This window comes from Oncorhynchus masou, chromosome 13 (genome assembly GCF_036934945.1).
Source record: "Oncorhynchus masou masou isolate Uvic2021 chromosome 13, UVic_Omas_1.1, whole genome shotgun sequence".
NCBI classification, from domain to species: Eukaryota; Metazoa; Chordata; class Actinopteri; order Salmoniformes; family Salmonidae; genus Oncorhynchus; species Oncorhynchus masou.
Window position 1 is genome coordinate 77185981 of NC_088224.1, and position 23339 is coordinate 77209319.

General features: G+C 43.1%; 1 protein-coding gene across 1 annotated transcript; it reads left to right on the plus strand.

Annotated features, from left to right (window-relative positions):
• Positions 1-133: 133 nt before the first annotated feature.
• prss59 (serine protease 59, putative) lies at positions 134-23294 on the plus strand. The gene is made up of 9 exons (XM_064985189.1): positions 134-423; positions 568-758; positions 2716-2948; positions 6677-6812; positions 15852-15966; positions 18856-19060; positions 22278-22368; positions 22502-22704; positions 22904-23294. The coding sequence occupies exons 1-9, from the start codon at positions 229-231 to the stop codon at positions 23014-23016; spliced, it is 1482 nt and encodes a 493-aa protein (XP_064841261.1). The 5' UTR covers positions 134-228; the 3' UTR covers positions 23017-23294.
• The last annotated feature ends 45 nt before the right edge of the window (positions 23295-23339 follow it).

Sequence of the window (23339 nt, forward strand, 5' to 3'; positions counted from 1 at the left end):
TAGTGTTCTACCGCCACCTGCTCTTCGGGAATAATATTGCACCAATCCCTACTCTTAACCCCACGACGATAGATGGCAGCACTTAGTATATCCAAAGTTGGCACGTACACAAATAAGAAAAAACATTCACATGATCACGTAAACAAATATCACGTGTCTTTCTATTTCCAAAAGAGTACTTTCAAGTTTCTATGATCTTTCCTTGTTAGTTTTTCCCAGCCCGTCAACATGGCTTTTCAAGCGCTCATAGTTTTTACTTTAGCATGTCTGTGTGTCCCTTGTTACGGTAACAGAAAATTCATAGAAATAGATACATCTTCTAATGATGTGCAGAAGGGAAAAGGCAAACCTGTCTTTCAGGAGCAATGGATTACGCAAAAACTGGACCACTTCAACGGTGCAGACAGTCGAGTGTGGAATCAAGTAAATTGTCATTTTATTATATTCTTATTCGCACTGCAGTATATGGAGATATCAGTTACCTGTTCGTTTTTCTGTCTACTGTCTAGGCGTGATCAAGTTTGTTAGTTCATGCATAACACAACATACCGTTTATTACATTTCCAGAAATTCCTTGTAACTGAGACGCACTACAGAGCAGGAGGACCGGTGTTTTTGATGATCGGCGGAGAAGGTCCAATCAACGCCGGATGGATGGCCATGAACCCTGGGTCGGCCTGGCTTACTTATGCCAAGAAGCTCGGCGCCCTCTGCCTTATGGTAGAGCATCGTTTCTACGGCGACAGTCGTCCCACAGTGTAAGTTTTTTTTAAATATACAGAATCAGTCAAAAGTTTGGACACCTACTCATTCAAGTGTTTTTCTTTATTTTTACTATTTTCTACATTGTAAAATATAATAGTTAAGACATCAACACTATGAAATAACACACATGGAATCATGTAGTAACCAAACAAGTGTTAAATACATCAAAATATATTTTAGATTCTTCAAAGTAGCCACCCTTTGCCTTGATGACAGTTTTGCACACTATTGGCATTCTCTCAACCAGCTTCAGCTGGAATGCTTTTCCAACAGTTCCCACATATGCTTATCTGCTTTTCTTTCACTCTGTTGTCCAACTCATCCCAAACCAATTGGGTTGAGGTCGGGTGATTATGGAGGCCAGGCTATCTGATGCAGCACTCCATCACTCTCCTTCTTGGTCAAATAGCCCTTACACAGCCTGTAGGTGTGTTGGGTCATTGTCCTGTTAAAAAAAACTGTTTTTGCTTTGTCATTATGGGGTATTGTGTGTAGATTGATGAGGGAAAACAACAGATGGGGTGGCGTATCACTGCAGAATGCTGTGGAAGCCATGCTGGTTAGGTGTGCCTTGAATTCTAAATAAATCACTCTGTGTCACCAGCAAAGCACCCCACACCATCATACCTCCTCCATGCTTCACGGTGGGAACCACACATGCGGAGATAATCCGTTCACCTGCTCTGCGTCTCACAAAGAATCAGCGGTTGGAACCAAAAATCTCACATTTGGACTCATCAGACCGAAGGATAGATTTCCACCAGTCTAATGTCAATTGCTCATGTTTCTTGGCCCACGCAAGTCTCTTCTTCTTATTGGTGTCCTTTAGTAGTGTTTTTTTGTTGCAGCAATTCGACCATGAAGGCCTGATTCACACAGTCTCCTCGGAACAGTTGATGTTGAGATGTGTCTGTTACTTGAACTCTGTGAAGCATTTATTTGGGCTGCAATTTCTGAGGCTGTTAACTCTAATGAACTTATCCTCTGTAGCAGAGGTAACTCTGGGTCTTCCTTTCCTGTGGCGGTCCTCATGAGAGCCAGTTTCATCATGAGAGCCTGCTCATGAGAGCCAGCACAAGTGCGACTGCACTTGAAGATGTTCTTGAAATGTTCCGTATTGACTGACCTTCATGTCTTAAAGTAATGATGGACTGTTGTTTTTCTTTGCTTATTTGAGCTGTTCTTGCCATAATATGGACTTGGTCTTTTATCAAATAGGGCTATCTTCTGTATACCAGCCCTACCTTGTCACAACACAACTGATTGGCTCAAATGCATTAAGAAGGAAATAAATTCCACAAATTAACTTTTAAGAAGGCACACCTGTTAATTGAAATGCATTCCAGGTGACTACCTCATGAAGCTGGTTGAGAGAATGCCAAGAGTGTGCAAAGCTGTCATCAAGGCAAAGTGTGGCTACTTTGAATTATCTCAAATATAAAATATATTTTGATTTGTTTAACAATTTTTTGGTGACTACATGATCCCTTACATGTTATTTAATAGTTTTGATGTCTTCAATATTATTCTACAATATAGAAAATAGTAAAAACAAAGAAAAACCTTTGAATTAGCAGGTGTGGCCAAACTTTTGACTGGTGCTGTATATGGGATGGTTTTATGTATGTTTAGATATTTCTTGTAATTTTAAATGCGCTTGTATCACTATATTACGGTGGCTGTTCTTCATCAAATAACCTCTAGGGGACAGAGTTCCATTGAAAGGTGAGTACCCCTGTCCAGCAGTGTCCTGTGCTCTCTCAATATGAATCTCATGTAACTGATGGATATCTGTTATTATTTGTATCCGGCTAGTTCAAAGAATCTAGTGGGATTGATTGACGTGTCATTCATACAGAGGATAGAAATAGTCAACCAGGTGTTGAGTGAGGCTCTCAAACTGGTTTCCTCCTGACTTGATTAGCCCCTTGTCTGTCTTGTCCCTCACAGTGACCTGAGCACAGAGAACCTGCGGTTCCTCAGCGGTCAACAAGCTCTGGCCGACCTGGCTCACTTCCGCACTGTCATTGCTAAACAACGGGGCTTGACCAACAGCAAGTGGGTGGCATTCGGCGGGTCATACCCAGGTGCGCTGGCAGCCTGGTCCCGACTCAAGTACCCCCACCTGATTCATGCTGCTGTGGCAAGCAGCGCACCTCTCCACGCCACGGTAAACTTCTCAGGTAATAATAACACACAGTAATCCTCCTTTCTCTCAGTGATCTGTCAATTTTCTCTCAGGCTTGTCCAAGTCCCCATCTCTCTTCCTCTACATGACCAGTGTCACTCTGCCTGTAGAAGTTTCAGGGTGTTACAGAATACCTGGAGGAGGGTGTCTCAATCATTTTAACATTTGTCTGAAATAAACTTAAGCAAATCACTCAATAATCAGCAGAGGCATAACAAAAGATTGAGCCTGGATTGGCCTGGACTTCAGAAGACCCCAATGTTCTGAATGTTTCACCTTGCTGAATATAGTCCTCAGGCAGATCCATTTTATGGAATAATGAACTGGAAATAGTCGTGCACTGACTACGAGCCTGTCACTATCAGTGGAGACTGCTGAGGGGAGGACGGCTCATAGTAATGGCTAGAATGGAGGCAATGGAAACCATATGTTTGATAGCATTCCATTGACTCTATTCCAGCCATTATTATGATCCGTCCTCCCCTCAGCAGCCTCCACTGGTCACTATGTATATTAGAGTTGAGGATAATGGTCAGTGTTATACCCTGGAGGGCAGATAGAGGAATAGTGGTGGATGGGGAAGAGTGAAGGGTCCTCTCTAGGTTGTTGCCTATGGCTTTCTCTTCTTTTCTCTGTTCTATTGTCTCACTGGTTTCTTGAGGAAGAGCTCTCCCTCGCCCTCCATTTGGTAAATCCGACCACAATTATATCCTCCTGATTCCTGCTTACAAGCAAAAATTAAAGCAGGAAGCACCAGTGACTTGGTCTGTAAAAAAGTGGTCAGGTGAAGCAGATGCTAAACTACAGGATTGTTTTGCTATCACAGACTGGAAAATGTTCTGGGATTCTTTCGATGGCATTGAGGAGTACACCACATCAGTCACTGGCTTTATCAATAAGTGCATCGAGGACGTCGTCTCCACAGTGACTGTACGTACATACCCCAACCAGAAGCCATGGATTACAGGCAACATTTGCACTGAGCTAAAGGGTAGAGCTGCCGCTTTCAAGGTGCGGGACTCTAACACGAAAGCTTGTAAAAAATCCTGCTACATCAAACAGGCAAAGCGTCAATACAGGGCTAAGATTGAATCGTACTACACTGGCTCCGACGCTCGTCTTATGTGGCAGGGCTTGAAAACTATTACAGACTACAAAGGGAAGCACAGCGGCGAGCTGCCCTGTCACACGAGCATACCAGATGAGCTAAATTATTTATATGCTCTCTTCGAGGCAAGCAACACTGAGGCATGCATGAGAGCATCAGCTGTTCCGGACGACTGTGTGATCACACTCTCCGTAGCCGACTTGAGTAAGACCTTTAAACAGGCCAACATTCACAAGGCTGTGGGGCCTGGCGGATTACAAAGATCTGTGCTCTGGGCAAGTGCGGACCAACTGGCACTAACATTTTCAACATGTCCCTGATTGAGTCTGTAGTATCAACATGTTTCTATCAGACCACCATAGTCCCTGTACCCAATAACACGAAGGCAACCTGCCTAAATGACTACAGACCCGTAGCACTCACGTCTGTAATCATGAAGTGCTTTGAAAGGCTGGTAGTGGCTCACATCAACACCATTATCCCAGAAACCCTCTACCCACTCCAATTTGCATACCGCCCAAACAGATCCACAGATGATGCAATCACTATTGCACTCCACACTGCCCTTTCCCACCTGGACAAAAGGTACACCTACGCGAGAATGCTATTCACTGGCTACAGCTCATCGTTCAACACCATAGTACCCTCAAAGCTCATCAATAAGCTAAGGATCCTGGGACTAAAACACCTCCCTCTGCAACTGGATCCTGGACTTCCGGACGGGCCGCCCCCAGGTGATGAGGGTAGGTAGCAACACATCTGCCACACTGATCCTCAACACTGGAGCCCCGAAGTGGTGCATGCTCAGTCCCCTCCTGTACTCCTTGTTCACCCACGACTGCATGGCCAGGCACGACTCCAAGACCATCATTAAGTTTGCAGACGAATCAACAGTGACAGGCCTGATCACAGACAACGACGGGACAGCCTATAGGGAGGAGGTCAGAGACCTGGCCGTGTGGTGCCAGAATAACGACATATCCCTCAATGTAACTAAGACTAAGGAGATGATTGTGGACTACAGGAAAAGGAGGACCGAGCACTCCCCCATTCTCATCGACAGGGCTGTAGTGGAGAAGGTTGAGAGCTTCAAGTTCCTTGGTGTCCACATCACCAGCAACTAGAATGGTCCAAACACACCAAGACAGTCGTGAATAGGGCACGACAAAGCCTATTCCCCCTCAATAAACTAAAAAGATTTGGGATGGGTCCTCAGATCCTCAAAAAGTTCTGCAACTGCACCATCAAGAGCATCCTGACTGGTTGCATCACTGCCTGGAACGGCAATTACTTGGCCTCCGACCGCAAGGCACTACAGAGGGTAGTGCATACGGCCCAGGACATCACTGGGGCAAAGCTGCCTGCCATCCAGGACCTCTACACCAGGCGGTGTTAGAGGAAGGCCCTAAAAATTGTCAAAGACTCCAGTCACCCCATTCATAGACTATTCTCTCTACTACCGCATGGCAAGCGGTACCGGAGTGCCAAGTCTAGGACAAAAAGGCTTCTCAACAGTTTTTACCCCCTAGCCATAACACTCCTGAACCAGGTAATCAAATGGCTAACTGGGCTATCTGCATTGTGTCCCGCCACCCACCACCCGCCAACCCCTCTTTTACGCTTCTGTTACTCTCTGTTTATCATATATGCATAGTCACTTTAACCATATCTACATGTACATACTACCACAATCAGCCCGACTAACCGGTGCCTGTATATAGCCTCTCTACTGTATGTAGCCCTGCTACTGTTATTTTTCACGGTCTTTTTTACTGTTGTTTTTATTTCTTTACTTACCTATGTTCACCTAATACCTTTTTTGCAATGTTGGTTAGAGCTTGTAAGTAAGCATTTCACTCTAAGGTCTACACACCTGTTGTATTCAGTGCACGTGACAAATAAACTTTGATTTGATTTGACAAGGGTGTCACCAAGGCAACAGTGTCTTGGAATATGGACAACTATAACAACACACACTGACCCCTTTTGATGAGACTGGGAACATTTAAAGATCAACCAACACACACAAACACAGAAGCTCAGTTGGGAATACTGCACTGATGTCAGATACTGTCATATTTCTCCCAGTCCACGCAAGTTTCTATTTCCCAACAATGAGCAGGCCATTGTGGTTTAGTGAGTGTTTTTAACCATAAGTGCTTTCTCTTGTTCGTCTGAACAAGGCTCACTTTTTCCACTGTAAAGATCATAATTTTTAGAAAGGCATAAACATTGAAATAATCTGGTTATTATTGTGGTAACCACACATGGAGCTGTGGCCTGTCCATACTGGGACGCAGACACTTCAACAGTTTGTTTGAAAACTCTAACTCTTAACACTGTACGATATTCTAAATAAGGTTCAGGTTATTTGAACAGTACTCCTACGCACTGTTTAAGTATGACTTTGGGAGGTACTTAGAGACTGGAGGCAGAAAGGGTTCTATAAATACAATCCACTCATTATATATTATGACATGACTTACTGGCTCTGTGTTGGAACAGTCACCATGTCTTTATATTGTCTCAAAATATTATTTGCTCTGTTTAAATAGTGTTGGTTCATAGTGACTTGTGTTTGAACTGTGTGTTGTCTCTCTCTGCATTTTGCCCAGAGTACCTGGAGGTGGTGTGGCGGGCCCTGGCAGCTGAGAACCCAGAGTGCCCCCTGCTGGTAAAGAAGGCTTTTGACACCCTGCAGGAGCGCATCAAAGACCCCAACAACTACGACAACATCACCAAAGATTTCAAGTACTACACCTCTCCTCTTTTCCCACCCTCCCTCCGCCTCTCACAATATATCCCACTGTCACGAACCGGATCAAAGCCCGTAACAAAAAGGGAGACAACGTGGAGATTATTTAAAAACATATTTAATAACTGAAGTAACCTATATACAATAAACAATGGTGTGTAAGTGAGTGGTTGCATGCATAGATGTACCAAAACAAACAAACCGGCCACAACCAAAATCAAACAGTGTGTCTGCAGGGAGAGAGTCACCTTACTGAATGGGGAAAAGGTGTATTTATCCCCGGGACACACCCGGGCCCAGGTGTGTCCCATTTCGCTGACGACCCTCCCGGCTCCGCCCACCAACATCCTATTAAGGAAAACAAGAGTAAAGAGAAAGAATTCGGCAGACAGAGTAGGAGGGTCGTTACACCACAAGCATATACACTCTCTCAAATAGTTATTCTCATCTACTGGAATAGTAGAAAATAGTTACAGTAAGAAGAATCACTACATAGTAGAGAATGACGAATACCACAGAACAGGTGTGTAGTGTGGCTGAGGACAAACAGGTGTGTTATTAAATTGGGGTCAAGTGGCAGGAAATGATCTAGTCACTCCAGCTCCTCTCCTAACTGTCCTAAGTGTGTGTGTTGAGGGTGCTGGTGTGAGATGGGTCTGGTTGCAGCTCATCTCTCTTGGCCTTCAATGTCTGCACTGGCAGCTTGAGATATCGGAATGTCGGGCACGCACTGGAATCTGTTGGAATGCCATGGCATCCGATCCTGTCTCTATTGTAATGTCTACACTTCACGACTTCTACTATCAGAATACGAAGATTGCATTGAAAAGACTGGTCTAGACACACAAAAGTCGCTTTGTGGTCTGATTGTGTTCAAATCTGGCTGACCACTTCAGGATGTGGTCAGGGATGCATTGTGTGCGGATTTCTCAGTCTGGATGCAATCAGGCAACAGGAACGCGCATAGAGTGGGCAACATCATCAGCACTTCTCCCACAAGTCTCCAGAAAGCTTGTGTTTTGGGACCTAGAGGCACCTTTTCTTTGTATATGTTTATTTAACCTTTGTTTAACAAGGCAAGTCGTTGGAGGAAATACATTCCTAGTATATGTACTGGCCTCATTCTAACCAGCTAGCTAATAAACTCAGCAAAAAAAGAAATGTCCTCTCACTGTCAACTGCGTTTATTTTCAGCAAACTTAACATGTTAACTATTTGTATGAACATAACCATATTCAACAACAGACATAAACTGAACAAGTTCCACAGACATGTGATTAACAGAAATTGAATAATGTGTCCCTGAACAAAGGGGGGGGGGTCAAAATCAAAAGTAACAGTCAGTATCTGGTGTGGCCACCAGCTGCATTAAGTACTGCAGTGCATCTCCTACTCATGGACTGCACCAGATTTGCCAGTTCTTGCTGTCAGGTGTTACCCCACTCTTCCACCAAGGCACCTGCAAGTTCCAGGACATTTCTGGGGGAAATGGCCCAAGCCCTCACCCTCCAATCCAACAGGTCCCAGACGTGCTCAATGGGATTGAGATCCGAGCGCTTCGCTGGCCATGGCAGAACACTGACATTCCTGTCTTGCAGGAAATCACGCACAGAACGAGCAGTACGGCTGGTGGCATTGTCATGTTGGAGGGTCATGTCAGGATGAGCCTGCAGGAAGGGTACCACATAAGGGAGGAGGATGTCTTCCATGTAACACACAGCATTGAGATTGCCTGCAATGACAACAAGCTCAGTCTGATGATGCTGTGACACACCGCTCCAGACCACTCCAGAGTACAGGCCTCGGTGTAACGCTCATTCCTTCAACGATAAACTAGAATCCGATCATCACCCCTGGTGAGACAAAACATTGACTCGTCAGTGAAGAGCACTTTTTGCCAGTCCTGTCTGGTCCAGCGGAGGTGGGTTTGTGCCCATAGGTGACATTGTTGCCGGTGGTGTCTGGTGAGGACCTGCCTTACTACAACAAGCCTACAAGCCCTCAGTCCAGCCTCTCTCACCCTATTGCGGACAGTCTGAGCACTGATGGAGGGATTGTGCGTTCCTGGTGTAACTCGGGCAGTTGTTGTTGCCATCCTGTATCTGTCCCGCAGGTGTGATGTACTGTGCAGGTGTTGTTACACGTGGTCTGCCACTGTGAGAACGATCAGCTGTCTGTCCTGTCTCCCTATAGCGCGGTCTTAGACGTCGCACAGTACGGACATTGCAATTTATTGCCCTGGCCACATCTGCAGTCCTCATGCCGCCTTGCAGCATGCCTAAGGCACGTTCAAGCAGATGTGCAGGGACCCTGGGCATCTTTCTTTTGGTGTTTTTCAGAGTCAGTAGAAAGGCCTCTTTAGTGTCCTAAGTTTTCATAACTGTGACTTTAATTGCCTACCGTCTGTAAGCACCGTTCCACAGGTGCATGTTCATTAATTGTTTATGGGTCATTGAACAAGCATGGGAAATGGTGTTTAAACCCTTTACAATGAAGATCTGAAGTTATTTGGATTTTTAAGAATTATCTTTGAAAGACCCGTGTCCTGAAAAAGGGGTTTATTTTTTTTGCTGAGTTTATTATTTTTTTAAGAATTCGGGGATATAGTTATGCTCACCCGTATGCAATCCCGTTAGCATTGCTTGCCGGCTAGCTATCAAGGCCATCAGCAGTAGCTGCTAAATACTGTAGCTAGCCAGCAAGCAATGCTATTTTGCCTATTCTACCGTTTTGTAGAATGCATACAGGCATATAATGCAGGAAAATGGAATTTGGGCACACTGTGGGCATTTAAATGTAGGTGTAGATGCATGACTGGTTTGAAATTCGATCAGAATACTAAAGCTGCAAGAACTGTCAAGTCTAGACATGGCAATAGTCTCTCTGAAAGGCATTGGTGCTCCAGGCGGACAAAGGAATCACTCTCCACCTCTTCATTCAGTCCCTCTTATCTTTCCCTCTTAACCTTTCCCTCTCCCTGTTAACCTCTCCCTAGCCGGTAACCTCTCCCTAGCCGGTAACCTCTTAACCGTCATCGTATCATTTATTGGTGTGTTTGTAGACTTGAAAGTGAAAGGGTTTTAGTCAAGTGTTTGTGTGGCATGTCTGCATGCCTTGGTCACATTGGTCTTTGGCTTTAGGGGCAGTCTCTTATTACTGCATGCTCTCTGTGTGCTTGTTCCAGGTTGTCATAGTGACTGTATGGTCATTTTATATGGTGACCGGTGGGCTGAGACTGCTTTATTAGTCTGGCAACTGCTACTGATGTCAGACTGACACACACAGACCGTGCATTTGTCTGGGCAGCCGCCTGACCACACTGTACAAGTGCGCACACACAAAAACACATGTACATGTAGTCCATGTCTCAGTCTGTCCTATTTTCTAACCACAAGATACCTCTGAGAGACAGTGTCTGCGTCACAGTTCTGTCCTGAGGTCGCTCTGTCACGGGTCACTTCCAAAGTCAACATGTGACCTCAACTAGTGGGTGGGACTGGGCCTGTTGTGGGCGGTGACTAATGACAACACAAACAACAACCCTCTAGGGCGTTTGGATGATGGTAATTTGCTAGCCCAGTGTTAGAATAGCAAAAAAAAACACATTACCTCCTCTGCTACTTAGTCCTTAAATAGAATGAATAGAACGGTCGTCCCCATTCAAGTCAATGATGGCAGAATGGGTGGACTGGCGGCCATTGGGGGAAGTAAAAGCAGGAAGTGTACTCGTCAATTTGTGCCATGATTTGTTGAATCAACTTAACTGACATTACAAAAATGGCATTCCATTGCATGGGCCACATTGGTTAACATAATTTGAATGAACATTCTACATTGCCAAAGAAATGATTACATCACAATACCAGGCAGCCATTACGAGTGTAATGATGAGTTTACCAGTCAAATTGCCAGGGTTAGAGGTTTCAAGCCCATTCTATTCATTCTATTTATGGGCATGTTTGTGAATTCAATCTGGAGTGCCAGAAGGCGCTCAGAGTGCGCTCTGGACGTTCGTAAATTCAGAGCGGCAGTCAGATTGTCGTTTGTAAATTCAGAGCGCTGTCAGATTATCCGTTTGTAAATTCAGAGCGCTGTCAGATTATCCGTTTGTAAATTCAGAGCGCTGTCAGATTATCCGTTTGTAAATTCAGAGCGCTGTCAGATTGTCCGTTTGTAAATTCAGAGCGTTTCGCTCTCTGAATGTTCAGAGCACTCACTGGACGCTCTGATTGAGGAGTAGGGTTGATCCGAGCGCTCTTACCTCACAACGTCAGTCAAGCACCCAAACTAGCTTTGGCTACCTGGCTGGCTACTTCCAGGCACAAATGAGAGAACACCTTTTTACACGCCCTAGCAGAGCTGGTTAGGCTGTTTTCATGTTATCCAGAGCGTTTGTGACTAACTGTGATGGTGGCAACAATTGAATTACACTTTTTTGCTGACGTTTACTGGCACCGGCAATATACAACCGGTGTTGAGTGTTCGCAAATTCATCAGTTATTCTGCGCTCTGCACAGTCAGGCGAGAGTGCTCTGAAATCGGAGTAGATAACCAGGGTATATGCACCCTATATGTGCTCCTGCTGCAGAGAGGGGGGTGTTACCTATGCAACCGAAGACTCATTTGCTGCAACGCCTTGCTTGTTTCAGAAAGGAGCAACAAAGTTGAATCACATTGTTAAGAATCCATGTTACAGCAGAAACGGACTTAACCACACTAATGCCCAGCTGTCCCGTGTTCATTCAGCTGTTCATATTTTTTATAAAAATGTTATGGCGGTTATTTTATTTTCATGCTGGTCTTCATCCATAAACGTCGGTTACACGGTAAATGTGCCAGCCCTACGCCACACTAACCCCGAGGCAGCCCCCTTCAACCCAATCACTGTCACCATGACAAACGACTTCCTTATCCCCTGGTTATGGGTGTGAGGGATCCGTGTAATATCCTAGTTATATTAAGCTGACAGGCTAGGTCGAAAAAAATACAGGCTAAAACAACATAATAAATCCATGCGGAACGTTCAAAAATAAACACACTCATTGCACCAGCGCCGTGGCTGATTCTACAGAATCAGCATTGAAAAGTTAACCAGTGTTCGGAAAATCAAGTAATAAATTGGCTTTTGAGAATTAGAAAAACGTTTAAATTATTAAAATGACAGTAAAACAGTGTATGCTATGTGTTTGCTGAGCAGTTAGCTGAAATTCAATACGATTGTGTTCATTTTACACTTTGATGGCGAACTTCTGTACTGCTTCCATTCACGCCGTCATTTTCACTCCGGCGCAGAGTCCAATTAATTTATTTTCGAACGCTTCTGTATGGAATTATTACGTTGTTTTAACCTGTTATCTTAAACCTAACTGACGGGTTGGGTCAAGTATTTCCTTCTGTCAGTCTGTAGCAACATATCACTTATATCAATGGCGTGCATTTGGTGCCACCAAATTTGGACTCTTCTTCCACTTCCAGGTAGTTTTATGTTTGTGTGTATGTATATCAGTGGAGGCTGGTGATTTAAAATTGAGGTGGATGGGAGACTCACAGTATAGGTGCGGAACGCACAGCGACCACAAAGTGCGTTTCAAAAATCATCAAATACTAATTATTTTAACCTAACATTTAATAACGACATGTATAGTACAATATTATTGTGAATGGGAATGACAGGGCGACTTACAGTGTTGGAAAGGGATCATAGCAGTGATTGAATGAGGGTATGAGGCATGAGTTGAGATGTTCAGAGACTTGACTGGTGCAGTACAGGATTTGACTGGGAAGACAAAACACAATAACACAACACACTACATAGCTGGGCAAAAGAGCTAAGAATGATTTAGTCTAAGCAAAGAGTAATAATGTGATTGTGTATGTGGCTGTTCCACTGATGTCAGAAGGTGAATTCACCAATTTGTAAGTCGCTCTGGATAAGAGCGTCTGCTAAATGACTTAAATGTAAATGTAAATGTATGTGATTGACTCTACATACAGTAATGTGAGGAAGTTGATAGGGGTACTCACAGTGCTTGGAAGGGAAACACTCAATGTGCCAGTGGATGAGTGGGCACATGAGAAGTCGTGGCTTCAGTTCATGTCAGGAGAAAGTTGACAATGGTAGTGGATTGGAGTAGTCGTCACCTCTTATTCAAGGAACATGAGGGGACTTGGCTGTAAATACAAATAGCAGATACATTCCATTACAGCTGTGCCATCGTAGGTTTGGACAACGAGTTTCTCTATGAACTTAAACTCAGACATCTCAAACAAGTCACACAGACTGTGCATCTTGACCACTTGACACATCAAAGAAGCCCAAGCTTCCTGAATAAAGCCCTGATCATCCACATACCTGATGATAACTGACAACTGCAAGCAGACTGGTGGCACCATAGGTCCCAGAGCCTTGGGGCTATTTTTCCCCCAGGGGCCTGGAGTTTTTCCTTATATGTTAACCGAACTAGGAAAACTCTAAACCCTATAGGGTATGACAGTGATTAATCAGTTGTAAAAGGTTTTATATGGGCTATGATGGGACCAGTTTTTCATAATCAAGTCACGTGGTTTTAAAAATTCCTGAAAAAACTCCTAGCCCTGGGGGGGATGAAAACACTCTCCAACTGTATCTACCTTATATTTGTTCATATAAATTATATTTAGACTAGATTAGAAGGGGGGGGGGTCCTCTATCCAGACAACAACTGGAAGACAATAGAACTCACAGGGCTGAGCTTGCTTTATGCATGTTTGCATCATGCAAGCCTATGCAACTGTAGGCTTTGTAAAAATATAACAAATAAAACTTGCATCTGCCGTCACTATTATGTTGATTGATTAATTCCAGATAATAATTTTGGATTAAAAAAAGTATAGGCAGCCCAATTTTGAATATAATCTAAATTTGATCATATTCAAATTTTCTCATGACACACAAATGGACTATAAATAAATTAGAGGTTGACCGATTAATGGGAATGGCCGATTAATTATGGCCGATTTCAAGTTTTCATAACAGTCAGAAATCTGTATTGTTGGACACGGATTTGGCCGATTTTTATTTCTTCATATATATATATATTTTTTTACACCTTTATTTAATCTTTATTTAACTAGGCAAGTCAGTTAAGAACACATTCTTATTTTCAATGATGGCCTAGGAACGGTGGGTTAACTGCCTCGTTCAGGGTCAAAACTACAGATTTTCACCTTGTCAGCTCGGGGGATTCAATCTTGCAACCTTACAGTTAACTAGTCCAACGCTCTAACCACCTGCCTCTCATTGCACTCCATGAGGAGCCTGCCTGTTACGCGAATGCAGTAAGCCAAGGTAAGTTGCTAGCTAGCATTAAACTTACCTTATAAAAAACAATCAATCAATCATAATCACTAGTTAACTACACATGGTTGATGATATTACTAGTTTATCTAGAGTGTCCTGCGTTGCATATAAACGATGGGGTGCGTATCGTTGCTCCAATGTGTACCTAACCATGTACATCAATGCCTTTCTTAAAATCATTACACAGAAGTACAGTGGGGAGAACAAGTATTTGATTCACTGCCGATTTTGAAGGTTTTCCTACTTACAAAGCATGTAGAGGTCTGTAATCTTTACCATAGGTACACTTCAACTGTGAGAGATGGAATCTAAAAAATCACATTGTATGATTTTTAAGTAAGTAATTTGCATTTTATTGAATGCCCTCACCTTTTAATTCTTCTTCATGAAAATGATCTCAGGCAGCGGTCGACCCTCACTTTTAATTTGCACCTTTTCCGTGTACCCCAGAGAGTGAAAGGGGTTTTTCAACAAAAAGCCCACAACATTTTCGGCAGCGTTGGCCATTCTACCATTCTGGTGAAGAAAACCGCACACTCATGCTGGTAACGTTAGCTAGCTAGCTAGCTAGCTAGCTACTGAAGTTAGCAAGACAAATGTAAATAAATTGCACTAACTGGACACAAAAAGAACGTTCTAAACCCAATAAAACAATACATAATATACCTTCATCTCCTTTAATTAAAAAATAACGAATTTAAATTGATTAATGTCCCAAAAATTCTCAACTATAACTCTCCACTCTTAATCTCTATCCAACAATGTTACCAAACTTCTCAACACATAGAACCCCCATAATGCTCTGTGGCACAATCCCAATACAACAATCTAGGTTTGTTCTCTGATCCTACATCTATGATTGGATGGACAGCATGTCAGTTCATACTACAAAAGCTTTTATTGGTTGGAGGACGTCCTCCGGAAGTGGTCATAATTACCATGTATGTCTATAGAAGGGGGTGACCCGCCTCCTAGGTTTTGTATTAAAGTCAATGTAGCTAGCTGTCCTCCGGCTACACCATGGTGCTAGCCCAGACAGTGCTGTTGAAGTTACTGAAGTTACCTTCATTGCAAACAGTGTATTTTAATCAATTATTTGGTGACATGAATATATTTAGTATAGTTTTATCTAACAAGGATACATTTTTAAATATTATTTTTTAAACTATTTTTGTAAATTGATCATGCTGTATATAGACTTTTCTACTGTTTTATTGTATGTTTGTTTATTCCATGTGTAACTCTGTGTTGTTGTATGTGTCGAACTGCTTTGCTTTATCTTGGCCAGGTCACAGTTGCAAATTAGAACTTGGTCTCAACTAGCCTACCTGGTTAAATAAAGGTGAAATTAAAAGAATCACTGAGGAGGATGGTCTTCCACTTCCTTCTCTGAGGAGCCTCCACTGATGTATATACTGTAAGCGTCAGGAGTACCTTGGGGCTCCTTTCCGCTTGTACAAAAATGACTAGATAGAAAGGAGTGAGCTAATGTGAGTGTCAAATGGACTCTAAAACAGAACAATAGTGACCTAGTGTATAAGATGAGGTTGTTTGCGTGCCAGGCTTACTTACACAGAGGACTTGTTCCATGAATGTGTATACTCTATACTGTCATCAGCAGTGGCTATCGGTCTCTATAACACAGCTCACTCTCTCTCTCTCCCTCACTCTCACTCTTTCATTCTCTGTCTCTCAGTTTATGTTCAAAACTGCAGATCCAGTCAGAGAAGGACCGGGCATACATCCTAGATGCCCTGGCAGACAACATTATGAACACAGTCCAATACAACAATGACAATAGAGAATTTGAGGTAAGAGAGGTTTGTGGACAGTATGTCATTTCAGGGTATAAGGAGCCTGGTTGACCTAGGAGAGGAACCATTTTGAGTCAGGATTAGGGTAGTTAGGGGCTCAAAGGGGCAGTGGTGGAAAAAGTACCCAATTGTCATACTTTAGTAAAAGTAAAGATGCATTAATAGATAATGACTCAAGTAAAAGTGATAGTCACCCAGTAAAATACTAATTGAGTAAAAGTCTAAAAGTATTTACTTTTAAATATACTGAAGTATTAAAAGTAAATGTAATTGCTAAAATATACTTAAGTATCAAAAGTTAAAGTATAAATCATTTAACATTTCTTATATTAATCAAACCAGACAGCCTTGTTTTCTTGTGTTTTAAATTTATGGATAGCCAGGGGCGCGCTCCAACACTAAGATATCGTTTAAAAATGAAGCATGTGCTTAGTGTGTCCACCTGATCAGAGGCAGCAGGAATGACCAGGGATGTTTTCTTGATAAGTGTATGAATTAGACCATTTTCCTGTCCTGCTATTCATTCAAAATTGAACTTTTGGGTGTCAGCAAAATGTATGGAGTAAAAAGTACCCAGTGGTGTAAAGTACTTAAGTAAATACTTTAAAGTACTACTTAAGTAGTTTTTTCGGGGTATCTGTACTGTAATTTACTATTTATAGTTTTGACTACTTTTACTTCACTACATTCCTAAATAAAATAATGTACTTTTTACTTAAAAAAAAAAAGATTTTATACATTTTCCCTGACACCCAAAAGTACTCGTTACATTTTTCATACTTAGCAGGACAGAAAAATTGTCCAATTCACTCACTTATCGAGAGAACATCATTGGTCAGTCCCACTGCCTATGATCTGGCAGACTCACAAACGCAAATGTTTCATTTGTAAGTTATGTCTGAGTGTTGGAGTGTTCCTCTGGCGATCCATAAATTGAAAACACAAGAAAATGGTGCCGTCTGGTTTGCTTAATATAAAGGATTTGAAATGATTTACAGTTTTACCTTTGATACTTAAGTATATTTAAAACCAAATACTTTTAGACTCATGTAGTATTTTACTGGGTGATTTTCACTTTAACTTAAGTTATTTTCTAAGTATGACAATTGAGTACTTTTTCCAGCACTGAAAATACATCGGGGCGGCAGGTAGCCTAGTGGTTAGAGCATTGGACTAGTGTATAGCTTCCATCCCTCTCCTCGCCCCTACCTGGGCTTGAACCAGGGACCCTCTGTACAAATCAACAACAGCCACTCTCAAAGCATCGCGCCACACAAGACACGGCCCTTGAAGAGCAAGGGGAACAACTACTTCAAGGTCTCAGAGCGAGTGACGTCACCGATTGAAACACTATTAGCGCACACCACCGCTAACTAGCTAGCCATTTTCACATCGGTTACCCTAGCAACCGGAAGGTTGCAAGGTCAAATCCCCGAGCTGACAAGGTAAAAATCTGTCATTCTGCCCCTACACAAGGCAGTTAACACACTGTTCCTAGGCCGTCATTAAAAATAAGAATTTGTTCTTAACTAACTCACCTAGTAAAATAAAGGTAAAAAAAATCAGGAATGTAGTAAATTTACAGTATTCAAAATATAAATAGTAAAGTACAGATACATAAAAAAATATATATTTAAGGAGTACTTTCAAGTAATTTAACTTTCGTACTTTACACCACTGGAAATGGGGTTGAGGAAGAAGGGACAGGTAGCTCAAAGCTGAAGCCCAATGGAGGAAATAAAACCGCAATTCTTCCAAAGCGAGAGGCCCAGGGTTGTGGCCCAGAAAAGAGGCTCTCCTGGCGGTTCTCTGGGCTTTAATGCACCCCTATCCGAAACCGTGACCCCTCTCATAACCAAGTAGTGTCTGTCTTTACCTCAGGAAGGGAGGCCAGAGAGGGGGGTCTGTGTTTAGAGATCTGACCATTTTCCCAGGGGTCTTTTGTGGTCACCATGGCGATTCTCTCTGTGGCTTGTTGCCGGTGGAGATGTGAGTCCAATTACCAATAATGTGGAAAAAGGGCACAAAAGAGCCTTTGGATTCAGACAGGCTCCAGTTTCCTGGCCTCAGAGCAGAGAGCTGCTTTAAAAGGAGTGGTTTTGTATGAACTCCACAGAACAACACACTAATAAAGTGATTGGTTGGCTCCAGTGCCCAGAGGGATGGATAGGGGCTGGGGGTTCAGGTACCATTGAGGAATTTGTATAGGGAGTAAAGCAGATAGGGGGGGTGTAATCTAACCCGATAATCTAATACCCCTGCATGGTTGAGCAATGTGTGGCTCATAAAATAGGAAGGAAATTATGTAATTTTATGAAACAATGTTTATAAGGTTATTATTTTTCCATGTATTAACTTAATATAGCAGAGATCCAAACATAGACATGTCTTCTTGTGATGGTCACAGGTGGGGTTAATTTTTCAGCTCTGTGTCAAACCCAGTTGTAGTAAATATGTAACTAACTAAAGATCTCTCGTGTACCTTAGCTGCTTAGCATACTTAGTAGAAATGTGTAGCTCTGTATGATACCAGTGAAGTACAGTACCAGTCAAAAGTTTGGACACACCTACTCATTCAAGGGTTTTTCTTTAATTTGTAATATTTTCTACATTGTAGAATAATATTGAAGACATCAAAACTATGAAATAACACATATGGAATCATGTAGTAACCAAAAATGTGTTAAACCCTTTGCCTTGATGACAGCCTTTGATGTCTTCACTATTGTTCTACATTGTAGAAAATAGTAACAAATTTTTAAAACCTGGAATGAGTAGGTGTGTCAACTTTTAACTGGTACTGTAGATTGACTACCGCTGTCTATGAGAATCTACAGACTTCCACCCACAGTTATAGTGAGTAACCATGATGTTGTGTCATTGCAGCATGTGTTGGACACGAACTGCACCATTAAGACTGTGTGTGGTGTGATGTCCGATGCCTCTCTGGGAGACCCCTACTACCGCTTCGCTGCTTTTGTTCGCCTCAGAACCATTACCCACCTTAAGCCCTGTGTTAAAGACCTCACCTACAACGCTAACCTTCAGGACCTCAGGAACACATCCTATAGCGGACCCCACGGTGGGGGAGGTGAGGGGGTAGAGGGGCAAAGGACCGCACTGCGGGGGAGGTGCGGGAGGAGAGGGGCAAAGGACCCTAAGCCGAGGGATGTGAGGGGCAAAGGATCCCATAGTGGGATAGGGGTTGGAGTGGTGAAGGGGTAGAGCATCTCTCTGGGGATGTATGTCAATGTTCTAAAAAAAAAACAACTCTGTACAATGCCAAGGGACAGAAGAAGCCAAACCTGCTTTATCAGCAGTTAACACTGAGACCCTGAGACCGTCACTCAATACTGGTCCAGGGGATCCCTGTCCATAATGCTTTTATTTACATTGCTATTTGCACAATTATTTGCTTTGCTAAATTTGAATGGTGATCATCGTACACACAATTTCAATGGACTATCTCATGCTATATGTTTTGTGAATAAAATGAAGAGTACATGTGATGGGCTGGAGCTAGAGCAGGTTTGGCTCCTGTTGCCTCTGCAGTGTGTAAAGTGTGTTTTTTATATACTTTTAATAGTGTTATTCAGCATTAAAGAAAGATCCCTCCTTGTATACTGCTTGACGGTGGGGTTGTGTGCGTACATGTGTGTGTTTGTTTGTCTGCATGTGCGTGAGTGCATTTGCTAAGACAGGCATTTTACATATATTCCTTTTAGTTTTACAGTGGATAGTGTTGTCTCTATATCCTCTGATCTAGGATGTTGGTTAGAGCCCTGTCATAGGTTGTGTTCGGTTAGTAATAATGTTCAACCAGTTTCCATGTTGTGCTCTGGCCTTTGGCTGTGGCCGTGGTTCCCAAGGATAGTTTCCTTGGCTGGGAGGGCTTATTGGTTTAGTGGGGATCACTGGGACAGGAAGTGGGCTTTTAAAGAGCCGCCCGGAGCTTCTGTAAACCACCCACTTTTCCCTTCTCTCTTCCTGGTAACTTTGCTCCCTCTCTTTCCTTTCTTTGTCTTTGCTCAAAGGCACAAAACAGTGCATTTGAACAGTAAATTGTTTTTCCCTCGTTATTTTTGACAACTTAACCTGTCATTCAAGTCTTGTGGTATTACTATGTAATTTAAGCAATGAAGTTGAAAGTTAACATTTGTTCTAGTGGGACACATATTTGCTCGAGTGAATCAGACAAGATGAAGTCACCAGAGACGTACATACAAATGATTATTATATAACTAAATATACTGTAACTGACAGTGTTGATTGGACCCTACTATATGTACAGTGCCTTCTGAAAATATTCAGACCCCTTGACTTTTTCCACATTTTGTTACGTTACAGCCTTATTCTAAAATTGATTAAATAAAAAAATGTCCTCAGAAATGTACACACAATACCCCATAAAGACAAAGCGAAAACAGGTTTTTAGACATTTTTTCAATAAAAAACATAAATATCTTATTCACAAGTATTCAGACCCTTTGATATGAGACTCGAAATTGAGCTCAGGTGCATCCTGTTTCCATTGACCATCCTTGACATGTTTCTACAACTTGATTGGAGTCCACCTGTGGTAAATTAAATTGATTGGACATGATTTGGAAAGGCACACACCTGTCTATATAAGGTCCCATAGTTGACAGTGCATGTCAGAGCAAAAACCAAGCCATGAGGTCGAATGAATTGTCCATAGAGCTCCGAGACAGGATTGTGTCGAGGCACAGATCTGAGGAAGGGTACCAAAACATTTCTGTAGCATTAAAGGTCCCCAATAACACAGTGGCCTCCATCATTCTTAAATGGAAGAAGTTTGGAACCACCAAAACTCTTCCTAGAGCTGGCTACCTGGCCAAACTGAGCAATCAGGGGACAAGGGCCTTGGTCAGGGAGGTGACCAAGAACCTGGTTGTCACTCTAACAGAGCTCTAGAGTTCCTCTGGAGGTGGGAGAACCTTCCAGAAGGACAACCATCTCTGCACCACCAATCAGGCCTTTATGGTAGAGTGGCCAGACGGAAGCCACTCCTCAATAAAAGACACATGACAGCCCAATTGGAGTTTGCCAAAAGGCACCTAAGACTCTCAGACAATGAGAAACAAGATTCTCTGGTCAAATGGAACCAATATTTAACTCTTTGGCCTGAATGCGAAGTGTCACGTCTGGAGGAAACCTGTCACTGTCCCTACCATGAAGCATGGTGGTGGCAGCCTCATGCTGTGGGGATGTTTTCCACCGGCAGGGACTGGGAGACTAGTCTGGATCGAGGCAAAGATGAAAGAAGAAAAGTACAGAGAGCTCCTTGATGAAAACCTGCTCAGGACCTTCGACGGGGGCGACGGTTCCTTCCAACTGGACAACGACCCTAAGCACACAGCCAAGACCACACAGGAGTGGCTTCAGGACAAGTCTCTGAATGTCCCAGCCAGAGCCCGGACTTGAACCCGATCGAACATCTCTGGAGAGACCTGAAAATAGCTGTGCAGTAACGCTCCCCATCCAACCTGACAGAGATTGAGAGGATCAGCAGAGAAGAATGGGAGAAACTCCCCAAATACTGTTGCTGGTAAATTCACACACTGTTGCTGGTATTTTGGCCCATTCCTCCATGCAGATCTCCTCTAGAGCAGTGATGTTTTGGGGCTGTTGCTGGGCAACACGGACTGTCAACTCCCTCCAAAGATTTTCTATGGGGTTGAGATCTGGAGACTGGCTAGGCCACTCCAGGACCTTGAAATGCTTCTTACGAAGCCACTCCTTTGTTGCCCGGGTGGTTTGTTTGGGATCATTGTCATGCTGAAAGACCCAGCCACGTTTCATCTTCAATGCCCTTGCTGATGGAAGGAGGTTTTCACTCAAAATCTCACGATACATGGCCCCATTCATTCTTTCCTTTACACGGATTAGTCGTCCTGGCCCCTTTGCAGAAAAACAGCCCCAAAGCATGATGTTTCCACCCCCATGCTTCACAGTAGGTATGGTGTTCTTTGGATGCAACTCAGCATTCTTTGTCCTCCAAACACGAAGAGTTGAGTTTTTACCAAAATTATATTTTGGTTTCATCTGGCCATATGACATTCTCCCAATCTTCGTCTGGATCATCCAAATGCTCTCTAGCAAACTTCAGACGGGCCTGGACATGTACTGGCTTAAGCAAGGGGATACGTCTGGCACTACAGGATTTGAGTCCCTGGCGGCGTAGTGTGTATTACAGGCCTCTCTCATATTTTTAAGTGGGAGAACTTGCACAATTGGTGGCTGACTAAATTATTTCTGCCCCGCTGTATGTATCTCTGTGTATCCAGGGAGACAGTGGACATACCAGACCTGCACTGAGTTTGGTTACTTCCAGACCACTGATTCTCCTAACCAGCCCTTCGGTGGCTTTGGCCTCCAGTGAGTACTTATTTAATGCTGACAAGTATTCTCCTCCAGGTGTGTGTGTACTAGTGAAGGAATGTCTCTTTGTGGAATAACTGGATCAATGGGCGCCTCTCCTCTCTCTTTCCATCCCTTCCCTCTCTGGCAGGTACCATGTGGAACAGTGTCAGGACATTTTCAACATCAGCGCCAAGACACTCTACGCTGGAATAGACCAGACCAATGAGAACTACGGCAGCTACAACATCCGTGCCACGAGAATTGTTTTCCCCAACGGTTCCATCGACCCCTGGCATGCCCTGGGCATCACCTCTAGCATCTCAGATGACCTCCCTGCCATCTTCATAAAGGGTGAGGGCTCAACGTTGGTCTGTTCTATCCTTGAACTGATGTCTATGGTGTCTTGTGACTACATTCAGGTCCTTCAGGTCCTTTCAGCATCTGACAAATGCTTTGTACAGGACGAGATCAAGAGAGCAGCTGTGTCATGTCACTGTATAACAGCAATCTCTCTCTCATAGATATATCTCTCTCACTCACTCTGATCCAGGAACAGCCCACTGTGCCAACATGTACCCTGCCAGAGCTGAGGATCTCCCCCAGCTGACCCTGGCTCGGGAACACGTCTTCCAGCTCCTACAGAAGTGGCTGAAGGAGAAGTGAGAGACAGCCACAGTGGCCAATCAGGCTGAATGAGAAGTGATAGAAAGCCATGGTTGCCAATCAGGCTGAAGGATAAGGATTTATGTTTGTTTGGAGAAAGGAAATGACCACAGTTGTACAATAGTGACTGTGCTATAAGGATGTAAGGACTATTGATTATATCAATGTAATGTTGTTTCCTTGTACATGACAAATACAACTTTTAAGAGATTAATCAGATTTGATTTACGCTATCCTCTTCCAGTAAATTCTTTCAAAATAAAGTATATTTCCCAATATTACTGAATAGTTGTTTTCCAGACAGTCTGTGCACTTCACAATGT